This window comes from Poecilia reticulata, chromosome 6 (genome assembly GCF_904066995.2).
Source record: "Poecilia reticulata chromosome 6, P_reticulata-male-v2, whole genome shotgun sequence".
Taxonomy (NCBI): Eukaryota; Metazoa; Chordata; class Actinopteri; order Cyprinodontiformes; family Poeciliidae; genus Poecilia; species Poecilia reticulata.
Window position 1 is genome coordinate 19,251,932 of NC_088835.1, and position 11,534 is coordinate 19,263,465.

General features: G+C 38.6%; 1 protein-coding gene and 1 long non-coding RNA gene across 3 annotated transcripts; both read right to left on the reverse strand.

Moving 5' to 3' along the window:
* Positions 1–33: 33 nt before the first annotated feature.
* On the reverse strand, positions 34–10,582 carry fam185a (family with sequence similarity 185 member A). Of its 2 annotated transcripts, none has more exons than XM_081608099.1 (8): positions 10,033–10,582; positions 9,848–9,957; positions 3,651–3,743; positions 3,343–3,481; positions 877–918; positions 703–798; positions 496–630; positions 34–416 (listed from the first exon to the last, which is right to left on the reverse strand). In XM_081608099.1, exons 1-8 carry the CDS (start codon positions 10,463–10,465, stop codon positions 373–375), a joined length of 1,092 nt encoding a protein of 363 aa, XP_081464225.1. In that variant the 5' UTR covers positions 10,466–10,582; the 3' UTR covers positions 34–372. The 2 variants fall into 2 exon arrangements, with proteins under 2 accessions (XP_081464225.1, XP_008409611.2); XM_008411389.3 differs by having other exon boundaries at positions 34–400; positions 10,033–10,580.
* Positions 7,319–8,890, reverse strand: LOC145551984 (uncharacterized). Its single transcript, XR_014087892.1, has 2 exons — positions 8,259–8,890; positions 7,319–7,544 (listed from the first exon to the last, which is right to left on the reverse strand). It is a non-coding gene; the product is annotated as an uncharacterized LOC145551984 (long non-coding RNA).
* Positions 10,583–11,534: the final 952 nt, after the last annotated feature.

The window sequence follows — 11,534 nt, forward strand, 5'->3', positions numbered from 1 at the left end:
TTTTTTGAAGCTAAGAGTAATTATGTCATTGAGTGATTTATTAAAGAACCTATTATTTTATTAAAATATCTTTTTAATCATGTAAAACACTAAATATACACAGTCACAATACAATGATTGTGTGATCTGACCTGAAGAGCATTCAAAAGACACATGAAAAGCTATATTTCTTAAGTATTTACAGCACATTGTGAAGACAGAGGTGAATGACATTCAGCTGTTGGCGTTGTATTAATATCCGATCTTGACGTTTACGGCCCTGAGAACATCACGATGCGTCCCGTCACTTAGCTCCCGAGCTTCAGGGACTCAAGCCAGCTTTGTGTCCTCAGCTGGACGGATCCTCTGTCCGCCCGAGCTTTGACCCACTGGTCAACAGGAGGCTCTCCACTCATATAGCCTGAGATAAAAACGCACTAATGTCATGTTTCGTTTACTGGCTGGAGGTTTTCATGTCACCATCGGATGAAGAAACAATGAATGATTGGAGCTCACCAGTCAGTGTGGTCCGGCCGTCTGCGGTGTGTCTTTGTTCGTCGTGCAGACGAACCTCTGGGCTGACGTTCACCGCCAGGCCGCAGAGGTTTACACCAGCTCTAAGTGAAGACGGGACGCGCACACTCACCGCTCCTACATGACGCAAAGATTAAAACAAAATCAGGAGCACAGGGAAAAACTGGGCTCTGTCCTCGACGTCCTTACCGTCCTGAGTGTGGAGGTCAGCGGTACCACCGTCTCCCACGTAGACATCAATGCTTCCGCTGACAGAGGAAACCTTCAGGAAACTATTCGAACCATCTGCAGGAGCAAAGCAAGCCTTAGACTCTGATAAGAGACCATGCATGGGGTCAGTGTGCAGCCAGCCAGCCTGCTTACCAACAACTGTGTCCCCAGACTCGTTCTCCACTGTGGTGTTACCTATAATGAATTTAAAAAATCGGGATTTGATGACCTCATCACTACCTTCATTACACCAGGCTGAGTAGAAAATAAATATCTGAGTACTTTAAGCACATCTTGAGTTGTAACACATCATAACATTACACAGCTGAAATTCACACTCAGGAATATAATGAAATTCTTACCCAATCAATTTTATTTATTAAATATTTCACAGGATTGTTTGTGATCAACGCTGTCACTTTTTACAGCTATCTTGACTTTATAGCCATCTTAAAGCAAAATAGTTGAAAGGTTTGTGGTAAATTGGGACCACATTGTGCTTAAATCAACTGTGACTGGATCTGAGCCCGAGATTCCTTATGGCTCAGCTTTACCAATAGATTTAACCTAAAGCAGCTGTGGACAAGAATGTACTGGAAACTCCTAAAGGCAACAGTTGTTTTTATGAAGAAGAAGTTTCTTCGAGCATTATTTGAACCCTTAAGATCAATAAGTCTGGTGAAGGTTGTCATAGATCAGCGTTTCTCAGGTCCAGTCCGGAAGGAGCCCTACCTGGCATGTTTTAGGCGTTTCCCTTCTGAAACACACCTGACTTGAATAAGTGGGGGATTAACAGGACTTTGCAGCACTTTGTGGCATGCAGAGGAGGTCAGGCAATCATTTGAATCAGGTGTTCTGGAAGAGGAAATATGCAGGGCAGTGGCCGCTGAGGACTGGAGTAGAGAAACTCTGGCCTAGATCAACATCTGTGCGGTCAAATCTGGCATCTTTGGTTTACAGGTTTTCAACGTTTGTGTGATTTAAGTTAGTGAAGTCTTACTGTTTTAAATAGTGTAGAATATATTTATATTAACAGATTTTGGGCAGACTATTTGGATAATGCTTTCAAGATTAATGAAATAAGGAAAACAAATGACTAGAGTTGAGCAGTAACTACTTACATTTACTCACCTGAGTTTACCTGAGTACATTTTTGGGATACACTTTGTACTGCTACTTGAGTAATTTTATTATGAAGTTTTGCTATTATTTGAGTAAAATATCTGGATACTTGACCCACTATGAGTAACTTCACTAAATGAAGAACAAATTTGTTTTAACTGAAGATTTACCAGACAGAAACAGGCACCTGTAGTTTTTGCTAAAGTTTTATACGGGAAAACATTATTTGGAAAAATTTTTCTTTTGCCTGATTTTGTAATAATTTTATCTATGTCAATTATTTTTAATTTTGATATTTAAAGTACCAAAATTATTTTTTTTTTCTTCTGTATTTTGGTCCATCTGATGATGTACCAAATGATGTACCAAAACGTCATCAAATTAAATTACTGATAATTTGATTAGTTACTCAGTACTTCAGTAGCTTTTAAACCAAATAAATTTTTGCTCTTACTTGAGTAATCTCTTAAATTGCTACTTTTTACTTGAGTAAAAATATGTTGAAGTAGTGCTACTTTTCCTTGAGTAAAATTTTTGGCTGCTCCACCCACCTCAGCAAATTACGAACCTCATCCTGCTACATTTGAATTTTCTGTGACTGTTTCCCAACCCTGTTGGTCGTCGAGTCACACTGCCCTGCATGTTAATGCAAAACCAGCTACTCTGCCATCGAATGAAATCAGAGGTGCTGAAGCAGAGAAACATCTAAAACATGCAGAGTAGTTTAGATGTGTGTGTGTGTGACCAGGTATGGAAACAGCAGTGAAAACAGGAGAGTGCAGAGTCAGGTATTCTGGAGGAAACGGGAGAGGAATTCTTTTTTTTTTTTAAATCAGCTCTAGTGGCCTTTATTTGATAGTTAGTTGACAGAAAAGTGGGTAATGAGAGAAGAGGAAGACATGAGGCAAAGGTCGCCAGGCCGGGAATCAAACCTGCGATGGCCACGTCAAGGACTGAGGCCTCCATATGTGGACGGTGCTTAACCCCTGCGCCACCACAGCACACAGGAGAGAGGAATTCGTATTGGAAAAGGTCATACAAATAAGAATAGCGCTTTAGGGAAAAGTGACTGGATCCAGAAAATGTGGATGCTAATATTTTACGTCCCTCCGGTGGGTTGTGACCCTGTTTAAGTGGATTTAGGAAGTCTTAGCATCTAAATTCCACAGAAGAAGAAAGAGAATATGGATTGTGTTTTTATTTAAACACCCTTACTCTGATACCCCTAAATAAAATCATGTGTCACACATAAATGTGCCAACAGAGTATGGCAACCAAGACATAGCCGTCCAGCTAAGCTAACAGGCAGGTGGAGGGGAGCGTTAATCTGAGGAACAAAGACCCAACGCTTTGGTAGGAGAATTAATTAAGAGGAAAACTACTATTCCTGTACTCAACAAATCAAATGGAACAGTGCCAAGAAGAAAGAAAATGGCAATCCAGCCAGGCACCCTAGATGCATACATGTATGAGTAGAAGTGAGAGATGTTTTCTCACCGTGCACATGACCCAGTTCTACTCTCCCCGAGCAGGAGAACACACAGCTGGACTCGGCATAGACGGCTTTGACCTTCAGAGCTCCATGCTCTGTGGAAATGTTCATCCTTGTGCCTTGAAGCTTCTTGACATCAACCACCTGCAAAACGAGACCTCAGGTGACCGCACTCAGATGTAAACACACACCACTTCAGATCAAACACACAACATTCAACTCGCTGCTGCTGACGGCTGCCATAGGATGCTGCTGCCCCCTAAAGGTTGCTAAGAATAAGACCAAAGAGCTGCAGAAACCCTGTCCTACTTACGCTGTCTCCCTTTGTGCTGATGTCCACGTTACCATGGATGGTGCCCAAACCTGTAACATGTCCGCCGTGGGACCTCACCTCGACTTGATGTGCCTGAGATATAAACAAGAGGATGAATGAAGCCAGTGTCAGATATTTGAAGGTTTAACACAATTAATGATCATAAAACTGATGCATATCAATTGTTCACATGATTATTTTGACTATTTTAAGGCATAAAAATCAGTACAGAGCCAAAAGAAGCCAAACTTCTTTTGACTTACTCTGGTGAGTGGTAACTAATCACATTTACTTTCTGAAAAATAAGTACTACTATAAGTAATTTTCTCATGCCATACTCTTTACTTATACTTGATTAATATTATTTTAAACTAACGTTACTCTTACTTTAGTCAGATTTTGGCCACTCTACCTATGGAGAGCCATTTCAGCCAAAATTAAATAAATAAATAAATGGGTGAAATAAATAAAAAATGAGTAAAATAAATCAAAAAATGAAGAAAATGAGTGAAATAAATAAATAATTTGTTAAATAAATAATTTAGCTTTTTCATTAACCCATTTTTTCATTTATTTATTTTTCATATTATCAATTTCCCTTTTTCATTAATCTATTTTTCATTTACCCACTTTTCATTAATCTATTTTTCATTTAACCATTTTTTAATTTAGCTTTTTCATTAACCCCATTTTTCATTTCTTTATTTTTCACATTATCAATTTCCCAATTTCTCTTTTTCATTTATCTATTTTTTATTTATCCCTTTATCCATTTACCCATTTTTCATTAATTTATTTTCAATTAACCACTTTTCAATTTCCCTTTTTATTAACCCAATTTTTTCATTTATTTATTTTTCCGATTATCAATTTCTCTATTTCTCTTTTTCATTAATCTATTTTTCATTAATCTATTTTTCATTTGTCCATTTTTTCATTTATCCCTTTATCTATTTACCCATTTTTCATTAATCTATTTTTAATTTAAACATTTTGTGATTTCCTTTTTCCATTAACCCGATTTTCTATTTCCCAGTTTCATTAATCAATTTCTCATATATCCCTTTTTTATTTACCCAATTTTCTTTTATCTATTTTTCATTCAACATTTGTTTGAAAAATCTTTACTTTTCCCATTTTCCAATTCCCCTTATTTATTTAGTATTTCCTTATTTTCTTATTTATCACATTCTATTTCCCCTCAAAACTTAGGGAAAAATAAATGCAAATGAGGAGAGGCACGTCATCAGGCTACAACTTCCCCAATTGGTTGGTTAGCGTCACACCCATACTTTGCTTCAAGAAAGATGGCGACCTACTAACGGGTTATCAATAAGCTGAAGCTCATTAACTTCATTAGAAAATAGTGTTATTACTCCTGACTTTACTTCTCGTGTGGCCGCTCAGACAGAACGTGTTTCAGTTGGCGGCTCTCATGGACTCAGAGCTTCACCGTCGGGAGTTTTTATAGTTTGAACGAAGCGGCCGCTGAAGTTGGCTTACGATTGAAGGTTCGGGACACCTTCGTAGCTACCAGCTGTGATCCAACTATAAGGAGCAACTTTACTGTACATCGTAAGTGAACTGCAATATCCAGAGGCAGCTACGGAGCATCGGGCTGAAAGAATGAGAGTGGAGAGCCTTGGAGATCTGCATCGGAGGCCATCTTTCAGACATGCACCGCTGCTGTCCGTCCAGGATCCTCCGGTTGCCCAGACGTTGCACGGTAAGCTACTAACGCTGATGTTTGTTTTCCAACTACAGTCATATTTAATCAATAGGGCTCAATTACGATCGCGGGAGTTTTTGAGTTGATCTCGGCAGTAGGTGACAAACTGAACGTCTCCAGGATGTTGAGACCAGCACGTCCTCTGATCCAATACATCTTATTAAGGATAAAATCAACAAAACGTGTTCAAATTAATGGCCCAACAGGTTGATTAAAGACAGTAAAAAGGTAGGAGTGGTTTCGAGTCGATCGCCTTGTTTTACCTTTGTAAACAGACAACCTGAATACAGTGACCTTTAGTGAGGGTACAGAATGGAGAATGGATAAAAGCTGAACTCCTGCTACAATCTTTGCGTCTCTTGGTTACTTACATCCCTGAGGTGTGCCAAGTGTGGCCCACATGCATATAAAGTAAATATGACTATTAATTTAAGTATTTCTTTGTATGTATAACTTGACCACCTTAGTTTGCCTGTTTTTGGTCAACGTGTGCCTCAACATTTGGTTACTGTTCCTTAGAGGTGGACAGAGGACCCACAATTTATACTCCAGGAATAACAGCAGCACTTCAACATGTTTTTACTCAAAGTAAATCGTAGCTGAATAAGAAATTAAACAAGAGTAAAGAAGCATTTGGTAAAAAGTTGATCAGTACTGAGTAACTGATCAAGTTATCAATTATTTCATATCTAAAAAAAATACACAATTAGAAGGCCCAAAATATTAAGTTCAGTGGAAATTTTGGTATTTTAAAGACAAAATGAAAAATTTGTTTAAATAATAGTGATGCTTCATAATAAAATGACTTGAGTAAAAGTAAAAAGTTCAGCATAGTAAGAGTTTTCCTAAAAGTTCATTTGAGTTTCAAAAAGTTACTCAACTATATTTAAGTAAATGTAATTAGTCACTCCTAAACTCTGCCCTTCTGAGGGAACAGGAGAAGGAACTGTTAAGGAAATAAATTAATCTTATTTTGATACTAAACATTGTTTCAATTAACAAATGAATCATAAATAACACCCAGAACATATTCTGTTATGTTTATTCAAGGGTGAAGGAACAGAATGACTGGAGATCCTGGCTGAGAGGGACCAGGCCTGACACGGCGAACAGTGAGGAGAACCGTCTGCACTGTGAGCAGCACCAGAACTCCTGATGGGTCTCCTTCAGGAAGAAGCAGAGAGACGGCCGACCTCCACAGAGAAGAGTTCACCCAAACATCAGAGGAAAAATGAATGCTGGTGCTCAAACAGAGCAGCCTCTTTTCTTAAACCCAACACACACAGGGTGTTGTGGCCCTGATTAAAAACCTGCTAACTTCAATTTAACTGAAACACAGAACATCCAGAAATGTGATGAACTTCAGCTATAGAGTGGAAATGACACAGTGAGATGAAAACATTTGTCTATATCACTCTGTTATACAGGACATTAACATTTTAAAGTGTTTGTTCCAGAGCACCTGATACAAACGATAGCATTAGCTCATCCATCAGACATTTACTGAGGCCTGAAACATGCAGGGCAGACGACCTGAGGACTGACTGGTTAAACTATTTCACTGACACTTCAGATTGCAGATTTCCAATTGAAGGCGTCCGTAAATGAACACAATCATTATTCAATAAACCAAGCTGTGTAAAATAACTGCTAGGGTTGCTATTAAGAACCCAATATGTCATGTTTGTTCATTTCTACGTTGTCATACATACAAGGTACGACAATGTTTAGCTTCATGTTGAAGAATCTTCAGTGTAATGAAACCAAAAAATAAAACAGGTCCAAAACTTTCAATCTGTATTCTATTTTTGTAGCTTTGTTCTATTAAGATCGCTTCCTTTATTTTAAGCCACAAACAAACGATCATTTTATTGTCTCTGGGACGTGAAAACATGAGATTTGATTAAATTAGAACTTCACATATTAGAAGGAACACAGATTTCATAATAATCAGTTTGTTTATTCAAAACAGTAAAATACAGACGGTTCATGCATATCAATGGTATAAGAACAGCCACATTTTTTAAAATGAATGTGTCACCAGTGCATTTGGTCGGGTGTTCCTGCTCCAGAAAGCTGAAGGTCTCTGGTCATCCTGAAGCTGTGAGCCCACTGGGAGTCTGAAGGGAAACACTGAGACCAGAGGCCTGCAGGATGGTCTGCATCTGAAAACATACATGATGGAAACATTAATGAATGTGCTGCACCAAAAAGCTGTACTTTTGACCTGGTGGCGATGGAACCAGTTATGGTAGATCTGAACTTTGGTTTGATGACCTAAATATGAGAAGCTTCAGACTGACAGGAGTTAGGTTAAAGCCACATCTTGTGAAGTTGGGATATTTTTCCTCCAACAGGATCCAGAGGAATAGCAACAAACCAGAAGTTGGACTAGAATTTATTTCTAGTCCAACTTCTGGTTGGACTAGAAATAGTCCAACCAGTCAGCTTCTCATTTTCAACAGTGCATATGCATGTGGGCCACACTTGGCACACCTCAGGGATGTAAGTAACCAAGAGACGCAAAGATTGTAGCAGGAGTTCAGCTTTTATCCATTCTCCATTCTGTACCCTCACTAAAGGTCACTGTATTCAGGTTGTCTGTTTACAAAGGTAAAACAAGGCGATCGACTCGAAACCACTCCTACCTTTTTACTGTCTTTAATCAACCTGTTGGGCCATTAATTTGAACACGTTTTGTTGATTTTATCCTTAATAAGATGTATTGGATCAGAGGACGTGCTGGTCTCAACATCCTGGAGACGTTCAGTTTGTCACCTACTGCCGAGATCAACTCAAAAACTCCCGCGATCGTAATTGAGCCCTATTGATTAAATATGACTGTAGTTGGAAAACAAACATCAGCGTTAGTAGCTTACCGTGCAACGTCTGGGCAACCGGAGGATCCTGGACGGACAGCAGCGGTGCATGTCTGAAAGATGGCCTCCGATGCAGATCTCCAAGGCTCTCCACTCTCATTCTTTCAGCCCGATGCTCCGTAGCTGCCTCTGGATATTGCAGTTCACTTACGATGTACAGTAAAGTTGCTCCTTATAGTTGGATCACAGCTGGTAGCTACGAAGGTGTCCCGAACCTTCAATCGTAAGCCAACTTCAGCGGCCGCTTCGTTCAAACTATAAAAACTCCCGACGGTGAAGCTCTGAGTCCATGAGAGCCGCCAACTGAAACACGTTCTGTCTGAGCGGCCACACGAGAACTAAAGTCAGGAGTAATAACACGATTTTCTAATGAAGTTAATGAGCTTCAGCTTATTGATAACCCGTTAGAAGGTCGCCATCTTTCTTGAAGCAAAGTATGGGTGTGACGCTAACCAACCAATTGGGGAAGTTGTAGCCTGATGACGTGCCTCTCCTCATTTGCATTTATTTTTTCCCTAAGTTTTGCGGGGAAATAGAATGTGATAAATAAGAAAATAAGGAAATACTAAATAAATAAGGGGAATTGGAAAATGGGAAAAGTAAAGATTTTTCAAACAAATGTTGAATGAAAAATAGATAAAGAAAATTGGGTAAATAAAAAGGGATATATGAGAAATTGATTAATGAAACTGGGAAATAGAACATCGGGTTAATGGAAAAAGGAAATCAAAAATGTTTAAATTAAAAAATAGATTAATGAAAAATGGGTAAATAGATAAAGGGATAAATGAAAAATGGACAAATGAAAATAGATTAATGAAAATAGATTAATGAAAAGAGAAATAGAGAAATTGATAATCGGAAAAATAAATAAATGAAAAAATTGGGTTAATAAAAAGGGAAATTGAAAAGTGGTTAATTGAAAAATAAATTAATGAAAAATGGGTAAATGGATAAAGGGATAAATAAAAAATAGATAAATGAAAAAGAGAAATTGGGAAATTGATAATGTGAAAATAAAGAAATGAAAAATGGGGTTAATGAAAAAGCTAAATTAAAAAATGGTTAAATGAAAAATAGATTAATGAAAAGTGGGTAAATGAAAAATAGATTAATGAAAAAAGGGAAATTGAGAAATTGATAATATGAAAAATAAATAAATGAAAAAATGGGTTAATGAAAAAGCTAAATTATTTATTTAACAAATTATTTATTTATTTCACTCATTTTCTTCATTTTTTGATTTATTTTACTCATTTTTTATTTATTTCACCCATTTATTTATTTATTTAATTTTGGCTGAAATGGCTCTCCATAGAAATGGCTCTCCATACTACAGTTTATGCTAAACTGAGGCTTCTTGTTTTTAACAAACTATACTGATGCTATTTTTAGGCCTGTTGTAGCATTTTCAGGTCAAATGAATAACAAACACTTTATATTGCTACTAAATACTCTATCCTTGTACTCAATGGTACTTGAGTAGAACTTTTAGCTGCTTTAACCAAGTTAGCTGTGTCAAGTTTTTCTGCCTTCCTATGACTTTGATATTTTTGGTTAAATCTATCTATCTATGAGGAAATACCAACTTTAACAGAGTGAAGTAAACAGCTGCCCTTTTCTGTTTGCACTTTGCAGACATCGCTCTCCATCTTCTTCACTTGCACGTTGCCTCCTCCTTCAGCAGTGATGAAGAGGTCTGTGAAAAGCACGCAGGTTTATTATGCACGGACTCCGTGTTCGCATGTGCAGCTACGTCGTTACAAAAACTCACTAGTTTTGATTGGTGCGTCCATCTCAATCGTGACGCTGCTGTTCACCTTCTCAGCAGAGATGAGCAGCTCCTGGCTCTGTCCATCGTAGTGGACGTGCAGGTCCTCCGTGTGGTCACTGTCTGGACCGTGGACCGAGATTATTGCTCGGTTTGCCTCGGGGTAGGCGTGCACGTCCAGCGGGCGGACGCAGATGTTGCAGCCCAACCGGGCTCTTACTGTGGTGAAGGGGCTGACGTCCAGGGTCCATTGCCGCAGGGGCGACGCCTCCACCCCGTCATGTGTCCGTGCCTTTGCTGGGTAAGAGCTAGAAAAGTACCGTGAGGCAAGTAGGGTGCACCCGGGCGTAGTGACAGCTGTGTGACCGGATGTGAGGGACCAGCACCGCAGGAGGAGCCCCACGGGTCCTCTCTGACCCGCTGATGTCCACAACATCTCCTCTGACCAGCAGCTGCTCTAAACGTCCAGCAGCCGCAAACACAACCACACAACCTGCACTGTCCCACACACGTCCATGTTCACCGGGGGACGTGTGTCCTAAGCTGTTACTGAGACAACTAGAACCGCGTGGATTTCAGATTAAAAGTCTGCAAATTCCAATATACCATTTTTTTAAAAATTCTTCAAGCTATGGAAATAATTTAAAGTGCTGTAGCCAGGGCTGGAACAAGGTAAGCGAAGTTTGCGGTCAGTACTGCCGAGACAATCAGAATCCTAGATTGTGTGGTGCTAATTTTGAAATATCTGTAAGGAATCTTTACTATATTTGATTATTTACTATATTTGAGCTAATGTATGATGTTAAAGGTGACTTTCTATCAATCATCACCGTATCGATCACTACAACTTGACATTAAGTACGGCTGAGGCAGCAGTCACTTAAACCCAATGGTTTTGGCCAATTTTGAGAAAAATGTGCTGCAAAATCAGAAATAAATTAGACTTTGTGTGAATTTTGCATGAATTTTATGGATTTATGAAAAACTGGAAGGACTTATTGATGTAATTTGGAGTCTAGAGGGCCACTTAAAAAGCTGCGGTGGGCCAGATTTGGCTCCTGGGCCTTGAGTTTGACACATGGGCTCTAGGACAAGTGACGATACTCTACAACATTTCAATAGGAAGAATATTAATTTTTAATCACCTTACAGGAAAAGCTAAGTGATTTAATTTAAAACCTTTAAAACACCTCTACAATGTGGGCATTTATATGCCAAGAAGCAAAAAATAAAGTTCCAGTTCTGTTTTTAAAAACTAAACCCTCATTTATAATCATCTGAAGACAAAAAATAACCAGGTTACATCTGCTCTTCAAGTGTACAAAGATGTACACTCAAACATCTTTGAGGTAGCTTAGTGTTACAATAAAACATTTTATTGGATGTTAGATTTTTATGTCCTTTAACTTGGTGCTGTGTAGATTTTTTTTATTCGGTTAAGTAATACAAACTGATCGTTTGTATCCCAGTGGTTCTAATGTCATATGTAATGCACTTTAACCTCC